Source organism: Mus musculus, chromosome 7, assembly GCF_000001635.26.
Source record: "Mus musculus strain C57BL/6J chromosome 7, GRCm38.p6 C57BL/6J".
Taxonomy (NCBI): Eukaryota; Metazoa; Chordata; class Mammalia; order Rodentia; family Muridae; genus Mus; species Mus musculus.
This window is the reverse complement of record NC_000073.6, coordinates 81,701,541-81,720,776: the sequence shown is the minus strand read 5'-3', so window position 1 is coordinate 81,720,776 and position 19,236 is coordinate 81,701,541. Positions and strand designations below refer to the sequence as shown.

The window sequence follows — 19,236 nt, the reverse complement described above, 5'->3', positions numbered from 1 at the left end:
GAACTGCCTTTGGTGACATTAGTACTATTTTGGTATCCTTATATTAAACTTGTCATCTACTCTGATTAGCCAGGAGTTTATTTATTTCTTCATCGGATGCATCACAAACTCTGTCTCTTCCCTTGCTTCTTCCTGCTTGCCTCCAGCGACTGGAAGTCCCACCTGTACTTTCCCCCACCCAGCAATTGGCCCATGGCTTTCTTTACTGAAAGACCAAGAACCAATATGGGAACAGGACCTTAACATCAGAACCATCCCCTACAAGGTAGGTAGGTAGGTAGGTAGGTAGGTAGGTAGGTAGGTAGGTAGCTTGTTTGTTTGAAATGGGGCCTCACTATGTAAGTCTCACTATGCAGGCCAGTTTGGCCTTGGATTCATAGAGCTCTGCTTGCCTCTACCTCTTGAGTACTAGGATTAAAGGCTTGAACCACCGTGCCCAGCCAACCTCCAATATTCTAAGCTAAATAGGTCTTTAAAAAAAAAAGTTTCAGGGGCTGGAGAGATGGCTCAATGGTTAAGAGCACTGACTGCTCTTCCAGAGGTTCTGAGTTCAATTCCCAGCAACCACATGGTTACTCACAAGCCATCTGTAAGGAGGAAATCTGATGTCCTCTTCTGGTGTGTCTGAAAACAGCTACAATGTACTCATATAAATAAACTAAATAAATCTTTTTTAAAAAGTTTCAAGTTTTGGATACTTTGTTATAGCAACAGAAAGTGTGTCCTTAAAAACATATGCTACATGAAGAACTAATCATACAAATTAGGTTAATTATGTCCCTATTTTCTGAGTATTAACAACCTATTTTGATTTTGGAATAATGAAAAAGTCCCAGAATGAACAGTTTTGAGGGTTATAGAGTACTGTGCATACGCTCAGTGTTGCCCAACTGGTTAAACTGGTGAACTGTATACATTTTACCCCAAGTGAAAAAAAAAACATCAACTTGTTTCAGAAAAAGACAAATGATAAACCAGTAAATGCAATGAACACAAAGAGTAAGAGGATCTTTTAGTAAAGTTGATGGATACTCAGCTTTACGGTGGTTTTGAAGGTAGAAGTCAGTAATGAAGACGTATAAAAAAAGAAGAGATGTCCTGGGCAAAGAGAAGAAGGAATCACACCAAACAGAACAAGAGCATGTGAAAAGGTTGAGCCCCTTAAAGAGGCCACCCTCATATTGCAGACCTACCTAGGGGTGGGATGGATTTGACTGGTGCATGAGGGGACAAGGAGTTATAGAGATAACAGTGAGAGTGAAGTCTCTGTGGGTGGAGTTATAGAGATAACAGTGAGAGTGAAGTCTCTGTGGGTGGAGTTATAGAGATAACAGTGAGAGTGAAGTCTCTGTGGGTGAAGTTATAGAGATAACAGTGAGAGTGAAGTCTCTGTGGGTGGGGGGAAGGGTGACTGAGGGATCAGATGATCTTTTACTTAACATATTTTACTTAACTAGAGCATATTGTCTTGATTCACAGTGGTGTTCTGAGGACTCTTCGGTTGTGTCATCCATGAAGTGACAGTGGATGAGGACAGCCACAGACTCAGCCACAGGAGAGGTGACTAGTATGGCCGTCTCCTTGGCATGCTCGTCTCCAGGCAATGGCCAGATCATGTTTCTCTGCCTTTTGCAGAAGGTGGGAAAGAGCTACAAGCAGGCCTTAACAACTGAAGCCAAATATTCTGGGGGCCTCCGGCATAGACAGGGGCCTTGTGTGACAGCCAGGAAGCTCACCAGTAAGCAGCAATGTGAAGTATGTGGTTTCCAGAGAAGACATTAGCTACTGTGAGGACCTAGATCTACAAGAAGATTTCAGAACTGGTGAATTAGAGGCAAGTTCTAGGAACCAGAACCACTGAGGTCTCCCAGATGGGGCTGGGGAGAGTGTGGGAGTGGGATTGTGTGCCTGATAAACTAACCATGCCAGCCAAGCCATCTGTGGTCAATCTGGCACTTAGTAGGCGTTCAGTAAATATTTGCTACATTGAAATGGATGGTAAGCCTACATGTGTCTTATTTTGTATTATTTGGGTTTTATCTTGTATTATTTGTTTGTTTTGCATGTTTTCATTTTACCAACAGAGGAACTTTTCATACTTTAATAGTTGATATTTGATGAAGATAAGTTGGCCTGAAAGGGATTGATCTACATCTAGAATAGAATGGTACTCTAGGTCCCAAAACCACTCTTTCATCCCCAGACTTCCCCCTCTGGTAATTCCACCCATGTCTCCCTCCTCCCTACTTGTGTTCACTTAACACACTTTCCTGCATTCAGACACTGACTTGTCAATGGCTCCCTGGTCTCCTTTCTAAACAGTTTACATATGAAATCTAACTGCCTGTTGGCATCTCCTTTTTTCCCTTTCTCAGGGTCTGGAGCATGCTAGAAAAGCACCTTATCACTGATCCGTAGTCCAAGGATGCTTCCTCTTGTTTGTTCCTTAGATTCCTGCATCCCAGCATGTCTAATATTGCCCTCACCATACTGATCCTCTGACTTGCTAATTCCTCTTTCCCTCCTGGATTTCTTATACATGTTTACATGTGTGGACCACCCTAGCATCTCCAGACAGACAGTTCTGTGCACACATGACTCCAGGGGTTTCCAGAGCAGCTTTCATCTTGATTCTGCCTCAGAGATGGCTCTGGGGTTCACCTCATGTGCCTACTACTTACTACTGCTGCTGTTGCTACTACACTACTGCTGCTGCTGCTGCTGCTGCTGCTGCTGCTACTACTACTACTACTACTACTACTACTACTACTACTACTTTGTTAATGACCTACTGTTTGGTGTTAGTGCTCTGATAAAATACTGACCAGCACCAATCTTCATCTTACAAGTTACAGTCCTTCCTTTACCGAGGGAAATCAGTGCAGGGATTCAAAGCTGGAAGCAGGAACGGAAGCTGAGACGGAGGCAGAAAGCAGCTTACTGGCTTGCTCGCTCTCCATGCCTTGCTCTGCTTGCTTGCATTTACACTCAGGACTGCCCGCCCAGGAGTGGCGCTGCCCACAGTGGACTGGGCCCTCCCACAAGAGTCAGTAATCTTTAAAAAATGTACTACAGTCACGCCACAGGCAATCTTCTGATGGAAGCAGCTCCTTAGCTGAGGTCCTTCTTCCCAAGTGATTCTATTGTGTCAAGTTGACAAAGACTAACAGCACAGTTTGCATGCTAAGTGATGGCTTTCATAGTCTTCATATTTCATGCTCTTGTTTGTCTCCCCGTTTCCTTCCACCTCGCTCACTATTGCCAGTCCTTTTCTTCACCCCTAAACATCCCACTTCTGCTTTCATGTCATACAGCTACATTTACAATCTAGTATGCTTATACATTTGGTATATAGTTTGCTACCTATACTCTCACATATGTTCTTCTCCTTTCTCCCTTAAGACCTTTTCCTCCCTGGCATAGCCCTGCTTTACTTTCATATCATGATGTGTATGAGCACATATGTGCACACTATATAGTTTGAATATAAATTCCACACATCAGAAAACATGCAGTATTGTCTCAGTCTGATTTATTCTGCTCAACACAGTGATTCCCGGTTCCATCCATTTCTCTGAAAATGTGCGTTCATTCCTCTGTGTGGTTGGCTGAATCCCCCACTGTGCATCTCATTCATCTGTTGATGGACACCAAGGCTGGTCCCATAGCTTAGGCTTGCCTGCTTGAACCTGATCCATCCCGATGAGTCCTAATTTACAAACAGGTGCCTAACTGTTCTGTTGCTGCCAGCCTGATACAAGCAATCCATAGAGCACCAGTGTCTCCTATAGAGAACAAACTGAATTTAGAATTCTTTTCTTTTCTTTTGTTTTTTTTTTACCACCCCGGGCCCGCAGGACTTGTTTGGTTTCACAGAATCATTTGGATTTTTTGTTTCTTCTGCAGAGCCCTAACTCTCAGGGTAGCTCAGCCAACGAGCTTGGGTATGCTCCTCTTTGTTCTCATCAACTTCCAAATGCCTGGTGCTCCAGGGCTCCTCTTTGGACACCAGTGGGCTTAGAGAAGGCTACACTTTGAAATCCGCTGGAATTGAACGTTAAAGGATTACTAATGTCCGGACACCTCTCTGACCAGTCGTGCTCTGTGGGGGCGGGGCTCTGGTGTGAATAGTTTGTCAAGGCTCCCCAGGTGAGTTTACTGTTTAGCCAAGATTGAGAATAACCTGTTTGAAGCATCTATTTCTACTCTATCTGCCCAAGAGCCTCAACACTGTGCCCACTCTCTTTAAGGTCAGGAATAGCTCAACTCTGAGCTCTTTCATCTAGGAATTCATCTGTATACTCTGTGGCTGGAACTGGGAAACAAATGTAACAACACACTTATTTCTGCATTGGCTATGTTTTGGCTAACACCCCAAGTCTATTATTCTTGATTTTCTTCTAGGTTTCTGCTTTGTCTCAGTCTCAGACCATGGCTGCCTCGAGAAGCTATCTGCACACCCCACCCCAACCTGCTTGTTAAAGAATCCATGCCCCTAACCGTAGTGATGGGCTCAGGGATGGGCCTGTCTCCAAGGCAGGCCTGTCAGTCACAGTGACACCCAAATGTAACATTTTGACTTGTATTTCTTGCTAGACTTGAACATGAGACTCAGAAGAGAGCTTATCTGAGTATAGAGCCCAAATAGAGAAAAACAGACAAGCTTAGCCCAGGGGAGGGGTCCTGCTCTTGAGGACCACAGGATAGTGGAGGAGATTCCTCTTCTGAGGTCCAGCATCTCAAGGTTGTGGGTTTGTGAGAGGACCAGTCCCTCTCCCAGCAGATGCAATTTCCTAGCCCTCTTCCTCCGATCACATCTGAACCTCAAGCTGGTGCAGACCCCTTCCCCACTTGCCTGGTTTTGACTGAAGCCCGTGTCTTGTAGGGCTTTCTAGCAAGCTTCACTTGCCTCTAGTCTCTGCCCTTTTAGATCATTCTCTCCACAGATGCCAAGAGGATCTAAGACACAGATTTGAGTATGCTGTCCCCCTACATCAGAACTTACACTGGTATTCCTGCGGCAACCAGTCAAGTTCAAACTTCTCACTTGACTCCCTGGCCACTTCCCACCATCCACCACTGAGCCTGTCCCGTGGGCATATCTGTCATCACTGTATGTGTGTGTCCTTTCCAGTAATGCCCCTGTGTCCCTCTGTGTGTTGGTTTTCCCTCCCAAATATTCTTTAAGACTGTACATTTCTCTCTGCATCCTCTCTCATGCAGAGGAGTATCTCATGGAATTTATTTGTTCTCTTTGGCTGGCTAAGTTGTCTGAGGTCCCAGGCCTGCTCAGAATGGGTGATCAGTAAAGGTTAACCCCCATCAAGAAGTTCAGGAGTTTGCTAGCCTGGATGGACTTGGGAAAGATGCAGGACAGTAGGAACACTGAAGAGTGTTCATAACTCATGTTTCTAAGGAAAAGCACTCAGCTAGTTAGGAAACTGAAGGGTTGGAGGTTGCTCTTTGACCACCATGGAAAGTTCTCTACACTAGTGAGCAAAAGTCTGTGGCAGGAAGCGCCTGAGCTGCTTCCATTAAGGGAATGGCCTCCAGGATTCTCTAGCTGACTCTAGGCAGTTTTAGTTTCTGAGATAGGATCTCATATAGCTCAGCCAGCCTCAATATGGAGTTCAGGATGACCTTGAATTCTTGATCCTCCTGCCTCTACTTCCCAGGTGTTGGGATTACACACAAGTACCAGCTTCCTGTTAAAATGTTGATCATGAAGCCGGGTGTGGTGGCGCATGCCTTTAATCCAAGCACTCTGGAGGCAGAGGCAGGTGGATTTCTGAGTTCAAGGGCAGCCTGGTCTACAAAGTGAGTTCCAGGACAGCCAGGGCTACACAGAGAAACCCTGTCTCAAAAAACCAAAAAAAAAAAAAAAAATGTTGATCATGACCATGTTAACTCAGTCACTAAAAGAACAGAAATGTCACCCTAGTTCTGCCACTAGAGTCAATACAGTATTAATGACTAATTTGTATTGAGGATGTAACACCAGGGACTGATCTAGTCACTTTCCAGTCATTATCTCATCTCCTCTTCCTGATGTCCAATGAAATAGCCCCACTTCAGAGATGAGAGAGGTGAGGCCAAGGGAAGACCTTGTCCAAGGTCACAGGGATGGCCAATGTCTGAGCCAGGACTCAATGTTGTGCTAGGTGTGATACCCATCCTTCCACGCAGTCCCTGCGGTCCCCTGCTGTGAAGCCGTTGCCCTGTCCATAGGACCGTCATCATAGAGCAGCTGTAACCAGGATTATTTCCTGAACTTCATATCTTTAAACACATTGTACATCTCGGTAAGTCCTGTTGACTTAGTTCTCTAGTTTGTGATCCATCCTTCACCCCTGGATAGAGGATGGGGCAGAGCCTCTTTAACTGGTCTCTCAGCTTTTCCTCTTTTGTTTTCTAAGCCAACCTTCAGTGACTCCCTTTTTAGTATATTTTATTTATTTTTTTTGAGAATTTCATACATATACACAATGTGCTTCAGTTATCCACCTCCCTTCCAACTCTGTCTAAGACTCTCAATCTCCCTCCCAACTTCCTGCCTTTTTTTTTTTTCTTACTGAGTCCACTTAGTGCTGCCTGTATTCACAAAGGCAAAGGGTGTCCATCTACTAGACTCTGGTCACTAGATCATGGACAAACAGCCAGGGACCCCATCTCTGAGGAAATCTGACGCTCCACCCCCCAAAAGCTTGATCCCTTCTTGTTCCTTCTCCCAGGAGACAGAGTGACCTTTTAACAATGAAGACCAGATCATGGCATTTCCAGCACATCAGTGGCTTCTCAGTGTGCTTGGATGAATCACAGATTCTCAGCCATGCCCCAGGTCCCGCACACCTCCCTCACCTGTCTGTGCTTTGCTAGACTTCCCTTATTCTAGCCACACTGACTGATCCCCTTCTGGGTTTTCACTCACCTAATTCTATGTCACTCTAGAGCCTTTGCAGTTTTCTCTGCCTGGGACCTCTTGGGCCACACACTTCCTGATTGAAGACTCTTAGTCTTCAAATGTCCTAAATGCCTCTTTAAAGAGGCCATTCCTCACTAACCTAGCTTAGAGCCTTCAGTCACTCAGTCACAACTTTATATCTTAGTGGTCAATTGGTTCGAGCATTCTTTGAAGTCTTCTAGATATGTGGCAGAAGGACTGTGGCCTATTTTCCTGAGCACTGTATCCCTAATACCTCTCATGGTACCAGGTACACAGTAGATGAACAATATTTGTTGAAGGAATGATTGCTTTTCTATTTTTACACATGTGGTCTAATAGCTTTTATAGTAATTAATAATTTTCCATTAATTCATGACTCTAATGGGATATTTATTTCATATGAAATTGAGTGAATTGGACTTTCATGTTTGGAAACAATGTATCAGTCTCTGTATCAGTGACATAGACACCCAGCTCACTAATGATAACATTATATCTATATGCTCCAGCTTAATTTTGCTGTTGAAAGAAAAGATAAATAAATAGATAGATAGATAGATAGATAGATAGATAGATAGATAGATAGATAGATAGATTACAGGTTTCAAATCAATTTAGTAGGCTCTGAGCAGGGCTGCTTTTAGAAATGGCCTAGAATTAAAACTGTCAGAATGTACTTCAGGTAAGAGGAGAAGAATTTTCCTGTATAACTTTTTTCCTTTCAATGTACGTAAAATCATAGAGAGTGCAAGTGTCCAGTTGTAGTAAAATATATTTCTTACCTGGTTTCAGTCTAAAAAACGTTGTTGACTTCAGTGGCTGGATGTAGGAGACATGCAAAAATGTTTAAATGAGCAGATCTTCTTGATAAATCTCTTGTTCTAGTGTGCAGCTGCCTAACATATATGCAGGACTGATTTTGTGTGTGTGTGTGTGTGTGTGTGTGTGTGTGTGAGAGAGAGAGAGAGAGAGAGAGAGAGAGACAGACAGACAGACAGACAGACAGACAGACAGCAGACACAGAGAGACAGACAGAGAGACAGACAGGATGTGTCAAGTTATCATAGTTAGTTCTCTTCTTCTACCATGTTCCAGGGATTGAACTCATGTCCTCAGGAGTGGCAAAAAGTGCCCTTATATGCTGGGCTATCTCATCATCCTATTTATATTTTTAAATAAATATTTTATTTCAGATAATTTTAGACTTTGGCGGAAAGTTTTAAACATAGTATAGAAAGCCAGATGTGGCACATGCACCTTTCATCTCCGTACTTGGGAAGCAGAAACAGACAGATATCCGTGAGTTAGAGACCAGCTTGGTGTACATACTAAGTTCCTGTACAGCCAGAGCTTCATAATGAGATTCTGTTTTAAAAACAAACAAATGAACAAACGAACAAACAAACAAAAATCAGAAATCATATAGAATGTTCCCATAGTCCCTTCTCCCAACCATCCTCTTATATTTATTGTTGTTTTAAGTTTTATTTACCTCTATTTTATATGCATTAGTGTTTTGCCTGCATGCATGTCTTTGTGAGTGTCAGATCTTAGACAGTTTTAAGCTGCTATGGGAGTGCTAGGATTTGAACCCAGGACCTCTGGAATAGCAGTCAGCACCCTTAACCACATTTCTTTAGCCTTTGTTTTTGTTTTTAAGGCAGGGGTTTTACTATTTAGCTCTGGCTGTCTTGAAAAACTTACTGTGTAAGGCTGATCTTGAACTCAAAGATTTGAATGCCTCTGACACCTGAGTGCTTGGATTAAAGGGATAAGGTATTTTGGCTGCCCAGTTTCCCCTTTTAACATCTTATATTACCACGAGACCTTTGTTATTTAAGTAAGGGATCAACAGGGTTACATTATTAACAAACTCTAGATTTGTAAGTTTTAGATTTTTTTTTAAGTTGTATTTATTTTTTGTGGGGGCAGGGAGGCTTGCATGCCTTGGTGTACATGGGAGGTCAGAACACATGTGTAGAGTAAGAGTTCTCTCCTGTTTACGTGTTTTTGGAGACTGAATGTCAGTTTCCAGGTCTGTTTAGCAACCACCTCTACCCAATGAGTCATCTGGACAACTCAAGATTTAATCAGGTTTTCTCCTTTCAGGATCTAATCTAGATACCATATTGGTAGTTGCCACATTCCATAGTCTCCTCTGGTCTTGGTAGCTCTCCCATCTTCTCTTGTACATGATGACCATGACAGCTTTGAGAATTGGCCAGGCATTTACAAACGGTTTCTCACATTAACACTGCCTGTAGTACTTCTCATGAACAGACTGGTGTTATGGATTCGGAGGGAAATACCACATAAGTGAAGGCCCTCTTTGTCATACCCTCTCAAAAGAAGTATATAACGTCCACGAGACATCACTGGTGATAGTAACCTTGGCTAGTCTTGTGGTTAAGACAGCAGCTGCCAGGGGCTTTCACTATCGAGGAACTGTTCCACTTTCCATATCTTATTCTTTGGAATCAAGTCACTAAGTTCTGCCTATCCTTATGTGGAGCATAGGAGATGGTGATGGTAGTTTAAACCATCCTACATATATTTATTTTATACATCTCACCATTGTTGTATATCCTTTTGGGGGGCGGCAGGAGTGAAAGTCTCACTCTTCAGCCCTGATTGGCCTGGATCTTCCTGCCTCTGCCTCTGAGTGGCTGGGATTGCAAGCACATGCCACCATGCCTGGAACATCTGTATCCTTTGACACCGTCTATACCAAGTCAGGTTGGTTTGTTTCTGTTTGTTTAGGGAGAACATCTCACAGCATAGCCCAGACTGACCTTGGACTTGTAGTGATCTTCCTTAGCCTCCTTAGTGCTGGGATTACAGCTGGAATTCTGTCGTTTGGGGCCATGTTCTTCTTAATATTATTTTTTTTGGAAAGACAGGATGCTTTAAGTGAAGCTGGCAAGGTGGCTCAGTGGGTAAAGTTCAATACCCAGAACTCACAGCAGAAGGGAAGGACTTCCTAAAGCTGTCTACACCATGTGCACCATAGCATGAATATCTGCACTTGAACAAAGCATGCACACACAATAAGTACTTCTACTACCGCTACTGCTACTACTACAACTAGTAGTAGTCATAACTTTAAAGATGTCTCAGAGGCTCAACTTACCTTTTTCCTGCCTCGCATCTCCAGAAGCTAGCCCTTGAGAGCAAGAAGCCAGCAAGTTATGGAGTACTACTAGCTTGCTAGGCACAGAGTCTGCATGGTGCTTCTTTGCCCAGGAGTCTCTGGCGAGCTAGTAGGCACGAGGGAGCTGCTCTGTTTCCATTTGTTGTGACACTAGTAGTGGAGCTCAGGGCTTTGGGGATGCAGGCAAGCATGCTGCCACTGAGCTGCAGCCGTCCCTTCATTTCCTTACTTTACTGACTTGGCTATAGCTTGCTGACAAGCTCTTCAAGGTTATCTGATCTGGTCCAGTTAGGACGCAGAATCCTCAGCCCAAGGTCTGTGCCCAGTGATCACCAGATCTGATACCCGCACAGAATGACAAATGTTCTGAGTCCCTGAGCTTATGGTGGTCAGAGTGTGGCCTCCAGCCTTCAGAAGCAGCACTCGCCCTATTTCCAACTACAGCTTTGTCTAACACTCTGTTTTTAAAATTTTTTCCCAACTCCTATGTTTATGGTTTTTTTTTCTTATTACTCTTACAGTTTCCATTCCCTCCATTCCTCCATTCCTCCTGACCTCTCCTCTCCCCGAGAACCACCCTTTCTCCATTTTTCTTCAGAAAAAGAATATCCCTAGGAGTAGGGATATCAACCGAACACAGCAAAGCAAGGTAAAATAGGACTGAGCACAAACCCTTATATCAAGGCTGGATGAGGCAACCCAGTAGGAGGATAAGGGTCCCAAGAGCAGGCAAAAGACACCCCCCCACACACTGTTAGGAGTCCTACAAGAACACCAAGCTACACAATTATAACATATATGCAGAGACCCTAGTTCAGACTCATACAGGATCTGATTGTCCCTTCAGTGTCTGTGAGCTCCATGAACCTTGCTTAGTTGATTCTGTGGGCTGTGTTCTCCTGATATCTTTGACCCTTCTGGCTCCCACAATCCTTTCTCCCTGTCTTCTTATGGGGTTCCCCTGGCTCTGCCTAGTGTTTGGCTGTAATTCTTCTGTTTCTTTTCTTTTCTTTTTCTTTTTTTAAGATTTATTTAGTTTTATGTATGTGAGTACACTGTAGCTGTACTGATGATGGTTGTGAGCCATCATGTGGCTGCTGGAATTTGAATTCAGTTGAGCCTGCTCAACTCTGTATTTATTATTATATCTAAGTACACTGTAGCTGTCTTTAGACAGTACCAGAAGAGTGTGTCAGATCTCATTATCAGATGATTGTAAGCCACCATGTGGTTGCTGAGATTTGAACTCAGGAACGTCAGAAGAGCAGTCAGAGCTCTTAATGGTTGAGCCATCTCTCTAGCCCCAATTCTTCTGTTTCTAATTTTACTTCTCTCCTATCTGTTCTCTCCTGCATGCTCACTAGGTGTCCTTGCTTCCTCAGAGGCTCTCCAGGTAAATCTTGCCCCAGCCTTTCCTGCCTGAGGCAAAACCTCTTCCCTTCTCCAGGACTAGTTCATCTATTAGGCTCAGATCACACTCTCCCCTGTTTTCTCCAAGACCACGGTCTTTCTTTCTCAGCTTTGTCCTCACCACCGGCACCTTTTATACCCAGCTAACTGGCCTATGTAGACTCTCTCTAGCCTGGCCTTAGCCACGGGCACAGAGTCTCTTCCTTTCAGCCTTCTCCATTGTCAACTAGGGTATTGATCACAGGGAGGAGTGATGCTCCACAGTAAGTGTTTGCCAGCAAGACCTCTAACTGGGAAGTGAATGCCCATCTCTTGGGAAGAGTCCAAGATGATGAGAGAGTGCAGTGAAGATGACTCGAGAAAATGAGACGGAGTAGGGAGCCATCAGAGAGAACTGCCCGGGAAGCCTTGGGTTGAAGGAGAGGAGAAGAGTAGCAGAGTCCACTTTCTCCACACCCCTCTTCCTAGAGTAGCTTGGAGAAGGTGAAGAAAGCACATCCCTTCCCAGACCTTGAGTTTGATCCACCCTTCCTCTCTCTCTTCCCTCAGAGCCTTCTACACAGAGGACAGCCAATTTAACCACAGAGCACTGGCTGCGATTCACCACCCCACCTGCTTGGCCTCATTGCATCCTGCCAAGGTGATGTGGGTGCACCCTGTCTATCTGAGGAGCAAAGAGATGGACCTCCCAGCCAGGGCTTGAACACCACTGGGCTCCTTTGCTCAGAGTCTTGTTTTCCATACCCCTAACACACATTTGCTGGCTCCTGCTTTTGATCCTCCTACTTCTGGCTTCTTTCTGGGACTTTACCAGTGACCCCTTCCCTTCAGCACCTTGGCACAGCCCTGGTCTTTGGAATTCAGCTTGTGTTAGAAGAACTTCCTCTGGGGCTGACTGTTCATTAGTCTTGGCTCTAAACAGAGTCACCTGTGTGCACAGATCCTGACCAATTTTGTATAGATAGGGCTTGGTCTGTTTACTTATTCATTCAACAAATATTGGTGGAAGACTTTGAATTCCCATTGTAGGTAGTAGAGGTTACAATTATGGGCAAAAAGCCACATCTTTCTAAGAGTTTGCAGGTGTGTCTGGAATATTAAACCAATAATTTTACACGAGATACTACTAACAGTAAGTGCAAGGAAGAAAAATGGACCGGAACAATGCCATCCACGGCCTTCGGTTAAGCCCCTAAGGGACGCGACAGTGTAACAGTGATCTGAAGCACATGTAGGAATGAAGGGGAAAAAAATCTTCCCAGACAGAAAGAAGAGCACGTGGGTAGGCTGAGAGAATGGCCAGCTGGCTGGAGTGCGGCGAGCAAGGGCAAAGTGAGAGGGCTGGAGGTGGTAGTGGACTGGCCAGGCTCATCCCAAGGACAGTGGGAGGGGAGCCTCAGATCAACTTGTATTTCAGAAATTACTGACCACCGTTTAGAAATGGGGTGGGTGCTCTTGTGAGGTGAAGGAGCTAGGTAGCTAGTCACAGTGGCCTGAAGGGAAATGAGGGCAGGGGCACGGTGGTGGCCCTATTCCAGTTGCTTGTCCTTGCCTTCTCCTCCCAGTCCCTGTCTGTCCAGAGATGCCAGGCTTGTGTGGGCAATGTGTGCTCAGCCGAAGACAATCCCGTGGAAGGCCCAGTGTGGGGTGATGGTTAGGTTGGCTCCAGTGCTGGCCTTTGGTAGGGAATCATAGCCAAGCTTAAGGAAGCCTCTCAAATTTTGCCAACTCGCTATGCTGAGGGTGTGCGTTTCTGTCTTTACCCAGGGAAGAGTTCAGGGAACCTGCTTTGGGCTACAGAATCCTCCTTGCCATCTTACCCTCCAGGATTTTAAGGCCACTCAGCCAGACAGGTGGGCAGGAAGACGAAGGTGGGCATTAAATGGGGTGGGGAGCAAATCGTGGTCCTGCCCATCTCAGACTCTGGAGACGTGAGATCTAATCTGAGACTGTGACCTTGGTCACATCATTTCTCCTCCCTGGGGGGCTTCGGTTCCCTCATCTGCAAACTAAAGGTGGCCAAAAAGTCCCTGCCAGCTGCGACTTCAAGTCCAGCAGGTGGGACATCCCGTCCGAGGCGCGGCGCCAAGCTTGGCAGGGCGCGCGGGTGCGGGGTCGACACAGGAGAGGAGGGGGCTGCTGGAAGAAGCGGCGACTGCGCGGCAGCGCGGGGGACGCTGCACACGCTGCCGCGCCCCCAGCTCCAGGCGGGCGGCGGCGGCCCGGGGGCCACGAGGTTACGTAAGGAGCGGGCGGGAGGGACCGGCGGCTCCGCCCGAGCGCGGCCGCCCAGCCCCCGGCCGCCCAGCCCCCGCCCTCCCGCCCGCCCGCGCCTGGCGGCGGCCCCGACACCGGCAGAGCAGCCGCGCAGCCGGCGGAATGGAACGGCGCCGGGGCTGAGCCGGGCGCACTCGGGCCGCCGCATGTGCCGCGCGGGGAGCAGCTGCCGAGCGGGCGGAGAGCGAACGCCAGGGGCCCCGTCGGAGCGGCCGCACGAGCAGCGCCGGAGATGGGGTGAGTGAGCTCGCGGAGCGCCCGCGAGGGGCTACGGGCCGCCGGTCGCGTGCTGCGGCGGGAGCTCGGGGCGCCCCCGGCCTGGGCGCGGACTTTGCGCCTGGAGCCCACGGCCCTTCCCGTCTCAGCCAGCCGGGCGCGGAGACACCTGGCGGGGACCCGCACCCGGGCTGGTCTCGGCGCCTCGGCCATTCCGCGGTCTCCTTGCCCCTAGCGCGAGCAACTCCAGGGCCTGGGTTTGTGAGTGTGAAAAGCAGTTTGCCTTTCTTCACGGCTGCATTTACAGCCAGCGACATAGAAATCGAAGTTTTCCTGGAAAGGAAACACACCCAATAATAACCCTTCAGCGTAGGAATAGTGGACTTGTAGGCAGCGTTGAGATGCGACAATCTGTTAGGCACCTAGGTGAGGCTCCAGATGCTTGGGAGGGAAGTTGGAGCACTCAGTTGAAGTGACTAATGCTCCTGAGTATATAAAGTAATTTTAAAAGCAGGATTGATTTCTCTTCGGCGTCTCTCCGAGCAGTAGGCGCTGTGAGTCAGGAGCCACTGTGCTAATAACACAGTAACTCTTTACATCTGCTCGCCGATGTGAGCGCACACTCATGGTGTTTCAGTCTCTATGCGAGATATGGTTTGTGTGCTTGCTCTCCACAAGAGGAAACTGAGGCCGGTTTAGTTGGGAGACTTCTCCCAGCTTGAACAGCTGATACATTTGTAAAAGGGGAATACTTAGTGTGTGGTTGCTCACCGGCAGAAGCTAGGCCACTGCCTGACTGGCCATGAGGATGGTTAAGGACATCAGAGGTCTGTCTTCTGCTGCTGAGCCCAGTGTTCTTCAAACAGCCTTTCATGGGGCCCAGAGGCCTCTGCTGTGTAGGTGGTCTAGAGAACTAGCTTCCCTTTGGGGATGGGTGCCATGGGAAGAGTCATGATCGCCCTGGTGGCCCCACCAGCCCCTATGGGGCAGTGGCTTTACTGTGCTTAGCTCCAGACAAGCCTCAGGAGTGGCTTTCTCCGTGGAGCTGGTAGAGTTTTGGAGGGAGCAGAGGCAAGCAAGGTAGAGCTCCGGGTAGGAGAGCAGATGGCTGTGGACGCCAAGATGGAACAAGGGGGACAGAGGGCCCATCGGAAGTTTGCTTAGGAATATTGATGCCTATCCAAGAGACTTATGTTGGACGACTGGGAGGCCAGAGATAGACAGTCATCCTACCCAGAAGGCAGATTTTTGTAACATTTTCAGCCATCTCTCAGCAGATATGAAAGAACTCATCTTTGAGCAGAAGGAATCTTTGAGACGCTCAGGTTTCATAGTTAAAAAACAAAAGCTTTGGGAAGGAGTTGGCACACGTGGAAGGTAAAAGGACCTGGTGATTTTAACTCTTCCTCTGCCCCTCCCCCTCGGGTGACACAAAACCAGTGAGCCTACTTGCAAATCAGAAACAAATACTGAAACTCTGGGGTTAAAATAGGTCTGTGGGAATGAAAACATTTACTCATAAAAGCTCAAAGAAAATTCCAGAAAATAATTTTTGTTTGTGTAAAAGCAGGGAGGAGTAGCTTGGGCATTTTGTTTAAACGCAGCACATGTCTTTCATGTCATTTTAACATCACTCAATAAATGGGTATTACTCACTTCTTGTAGCGAATGGCTGGTTTGTAGCTCTTACCTCTCCCTGCCATTTTACCATATATTTTCTTCTGTAGTTTATGTGACTGTACAAGCCATGGTTATAAACTGAGATGGGGCTAAAGGCTGGATAAATAGTTTAGACGGAGGAGGTGGATGGAGGGAGCCATTTTAATAAAAGATAGAACCACTGCCATCCTTTCTGGGAGTTGTACAGGATGAGCATGGGAGGGAAGCACCAACAAGAAGCAGCCTGTGGCAGACCTGGCTAGAGTTTTGTCAGACCTCCTCAGGGCTCTGCAGTGTAGACAGATGAGACATGGGTTTAAGGAAATAAAAACCAACTGCCTGAGTGGTTTCCTTTCTTTGGTGAGGCTCTATTCCCCCTTAGGTGTCTACTGCCCTTTTCCTTCTGCGAAGTGTTCTGCATTAAGTATGTGCTATCTCCAGTGTTTGCTCCCGTTCCCTCCCTGAGGCAGCTGTTTTCAACTGGCTCCTTTCAGATGTTGCTCGCCCTTTTTGTCCATGCTTCTGGCTCCTCTTTCTTGGACCAAGTGGCAGTTACAGACCAAAGGAACCTCTCCCTCCATCTTCCTGCCCTTCCTACAGCAAGAAGGAAGCTTATAGTAAGAATTTTGGTTTCTTTACAAAACACAGAAATATTGTAAGAATGTTTTCGTTTTAATCCCAGGTGTGGGATACGGGGCTCCTTCAGACTGTCCACAGCAGCTGATTGTGATTTGCCTTGTCCTCTGGCAGGGGTGTGATTTTGCCTGCAGTAGATAGTCTCTGCGATTGTCTGACTATTGGCATTTTGGGGACTTTTCAGAGGGTATAAATGCTAGAGCCCCAAGAGGGTGTGGGTTGTTGGTTGGTAGCAGGTTGTTAAGTAGTCATGTGCAAAGAAGAAACATCAAGAGGAAATTAGATATTCTGGTGGTGAAGATCAAACTTGCCCCCAAGGAACTTGATGTCCCTAACCATTAGGAAATAGTCTAACAATAATGTTACCCGCTTTCCCCTCCATCCTTTTTTCTCTCCTATCTAGTGTTAGGAGGTTGAAAGGTGGAAAAAGAATGGAGAAGGATGGAAGAAAGAAGAACCCACAAAGTAGCCAAAGTCGGATATATTAGCTGTTACTCTTTCCTGCCTGTTTGTTGATGGCCCGACAGCTCTCTACTGATGTAGACTCTGCCCAGACCCTTTCACCTTCTGGGAAGATTGCTTTCTTTCTTTCTTATCTTCCCCTCAGCATCAGGTCAGAAGCACACTCTAGCTCGGCACTGTCCCATAGAACTCTCTGCAGCACTGGGAATGTGCTGTAGCCTTAAGGTCAGTTATCAGCCACTTGAGGCTACGGGGCACTTTAATGCACCTACTGTGACTCAGGGTGTGACTTGAGTAGCAGCGTGTAGCTAGTGGCTGTTCCGCTTCCTGATCCTGCATACCTGTCCTGCTTCTGGTCCATCTCCTTGTCCCTCTGACAACATCTCACAGATAGTGCATTTGTCCTCCATACTCTAGTCTGGCCTCTGCCTTCACCCCAGCATAGTAGCTTCTAGATGCCAGCCCCTCTCTTCTCCCACCCCTCCTCGGTGTTCCTCACTGGAGGCCTGCCCTTCTCCTTGCGAGCTCCCCTCTTAGCCCCTCTCAGCTCCTCTGACATCACACCCATCTGCCTTTCCTTTCCCTTGGTTCTGAGGCTCAGTGTTCCCACTGGTTGCTCCATTGTCTGACTCCCAGTGGTGGCTATGCTCAGGAGCTGCTCCTGGTCCCCTTTCTGGGTCACCACTCTTTTTCCAGGTCATGTTATCCAATTCCTCAACTTACCCTCATCACCAACAGGGCTTTAAACATCACTGCCTATATATCATCAACCCTACATTTTTATTTCTGAGAAAGGCCTGTGCTTCTAGTTCGTCCATCTCTGGGGTTCTTGCTGTTGCTGCCGGAGTTCACCTTCCCTCTGTCATCCCACCCAGTCAGTGGCCCCACTGCCCTTCTGATAATTTGCCAAGAGTCATACCTGGTTCTCCCCACCTCCCTACCCACCTCCACCCCCTCCCGCCTCCCCAATCCCATATCTAGGCTGTCATTGGCCCTGTGAGTTCTACTTCTCAAATAGGTCTGGAGCATGCTCACTCCACACAGTAACCACAGTGCTGGCTCTAGTCCTGCCCATCACTGCCTTCCTCTTGGAAAAATAAACTTTTCAACCCACCCCCAGCTTCCACACTGGGTTACTGCCAGTCTAGTCTTTTCCTAGGAGCCAAGTGACTAGCTTTTAAGATTGCAAATCAGATCTTGTCACTCTCCTGTCTCAACACTCTTCATGGGACAAAGGCTCGGGCTTCTTTCTACCTTATCTCCAGTGTCACCAGTCACTCTGCAGGGCCACCTACCACATTCTGAAGATTCCTGGCCTCCTTTATGGAGGACCCCTTCGTCCCACCTCTCCCCACCTTTCCTAAGGTCCACTTTCTTCCTTTCTACATCAGTACAAGAGCACATCCTAGCTCAGCACTATCTGATAGAATTCTCTGCAGTACTGGGAATGTGTTCATCCATATTCCTGGGGCCTTGGATGCCTGAAATCCTTGTACCCTGGCTTTGCAGACATCTTCTGCCCTCCTTCATACACTGACATCAGGATCAGTCTTTCCGGCCACCACCCCAAGAGGACTGCTTCCCAGGACTCTCAGAGCCCCGCCTGTGTAGACTGCAGGCCCTTGCCATAGCACAGCTGTGATTACCTGGGCTTTGTTGACTTGTTTATACTCCATCATCCTTAACTATTCCAGGAAGATGGGACCCACCTTTTCACCATTGCACCCCAACTCGTGGCACAGTTTCCTCACAGGCCTGCCATACATATTTTCTGATTGGGTTACTATCTGCATGGTGGGAGCCTTGCTCAGGTGCCAGGAGGAAAAGGGTGATGTTTTTTGGACCTTCTATATGATTTCCTTAAGTGGGGAGTCACAGGGCCAAGAGAGAGGGATGGTTTGGATGCAGTTTTGTTTTAATGCTAAGCCATTTGGTTTTTATTGTGATGTGAGTTAATTTTTCAGGCCAGGTGCTGTCACCGATCTATAAATCATCTTGCCATCTATAAAAGGCCAACAGAAAAGGCAGCCTATTGGCTGTTGCAACTTTAGCTGATTTTTGTCGGTGTTCACAAATAAGGTCTACTGTTTCACTGGCCGCCTGCATTTCGCACTTGCTTGCTTTGTTCAGCCACGGGTTACTCGCAGTGGACGGATGCCACTGTCACTGGATCCGGCTGGCTGCCTCTCGTCTGTGATCTATACTGCTTAACTCTTCGGATGTGCTTTCCCACCTCGGAACCACACTGTGCTCTTTGACAAGTTATGGACCTTTACGTTGGGTTCTGAGTTACCATAGAGTCCGTCAGGGACTGGGGAGTCAGCTCACTGGTTAAGAGCCCCGGCTGCTCTTCCAGAGAACACAGGTTTAATTCCTAGTGCCCACATGGTGGCTCACATTCGTCAGCCCTGGGGGATCAACCGGCCTCTTCTAGCCCCTGTGGGCACCAGGCACACACTGGTGTGTAGATGCACATGCAGAC

General features: G+C 47.0%; 1 protein-coding gene and 1 long non-coding RNA gene across 4 annotated transcripts in view; both read left to right on the top strand.

Moving 5' to 3' along the window:
* Positions 1-3,910: 3,910 nt before the first annotated feature.
* Gm32579 lies at positions 3,911-12,625 on the top strand. Of its 2 annotated transcripts, none has more exons than XR_391652.2 (2): positions 3,911-4,149; positions 12,054-12,625. It is a non-coding gene; the product is annotated as a predicted gene, 32579 (long non-coding RNA). The 2 variants fall into 2 exon arrangements; XR_882262.1 differs by lacking the exon at positions 3,911-4,149 and adding an exon at positions 10,636-10,743.
* Positions 12,626-13,851: 1,226 nt separating this feature from the next.
* The window catches only part of Homer2 (homer scaffolding protein 2), a 106,445-nt gene continuing 101,060 nt past the window's right edge, over positions 13,852-19,236 (top strand). For both annotated transcript variants that reach the window (NM_001164086.1, NM_011983.2), the window contains exon 1: positions 13,852-14,018. In NM_001164086.1, coding sequence (NP_001157558.1) covers positions 14,014-14,018 — 5 coding nt within the window. In that variant the 5' untranslated portion in view covers positions 13,852-14,013. The remainder of the gene's footprint in view (positions 14,019-19,236) is intronic.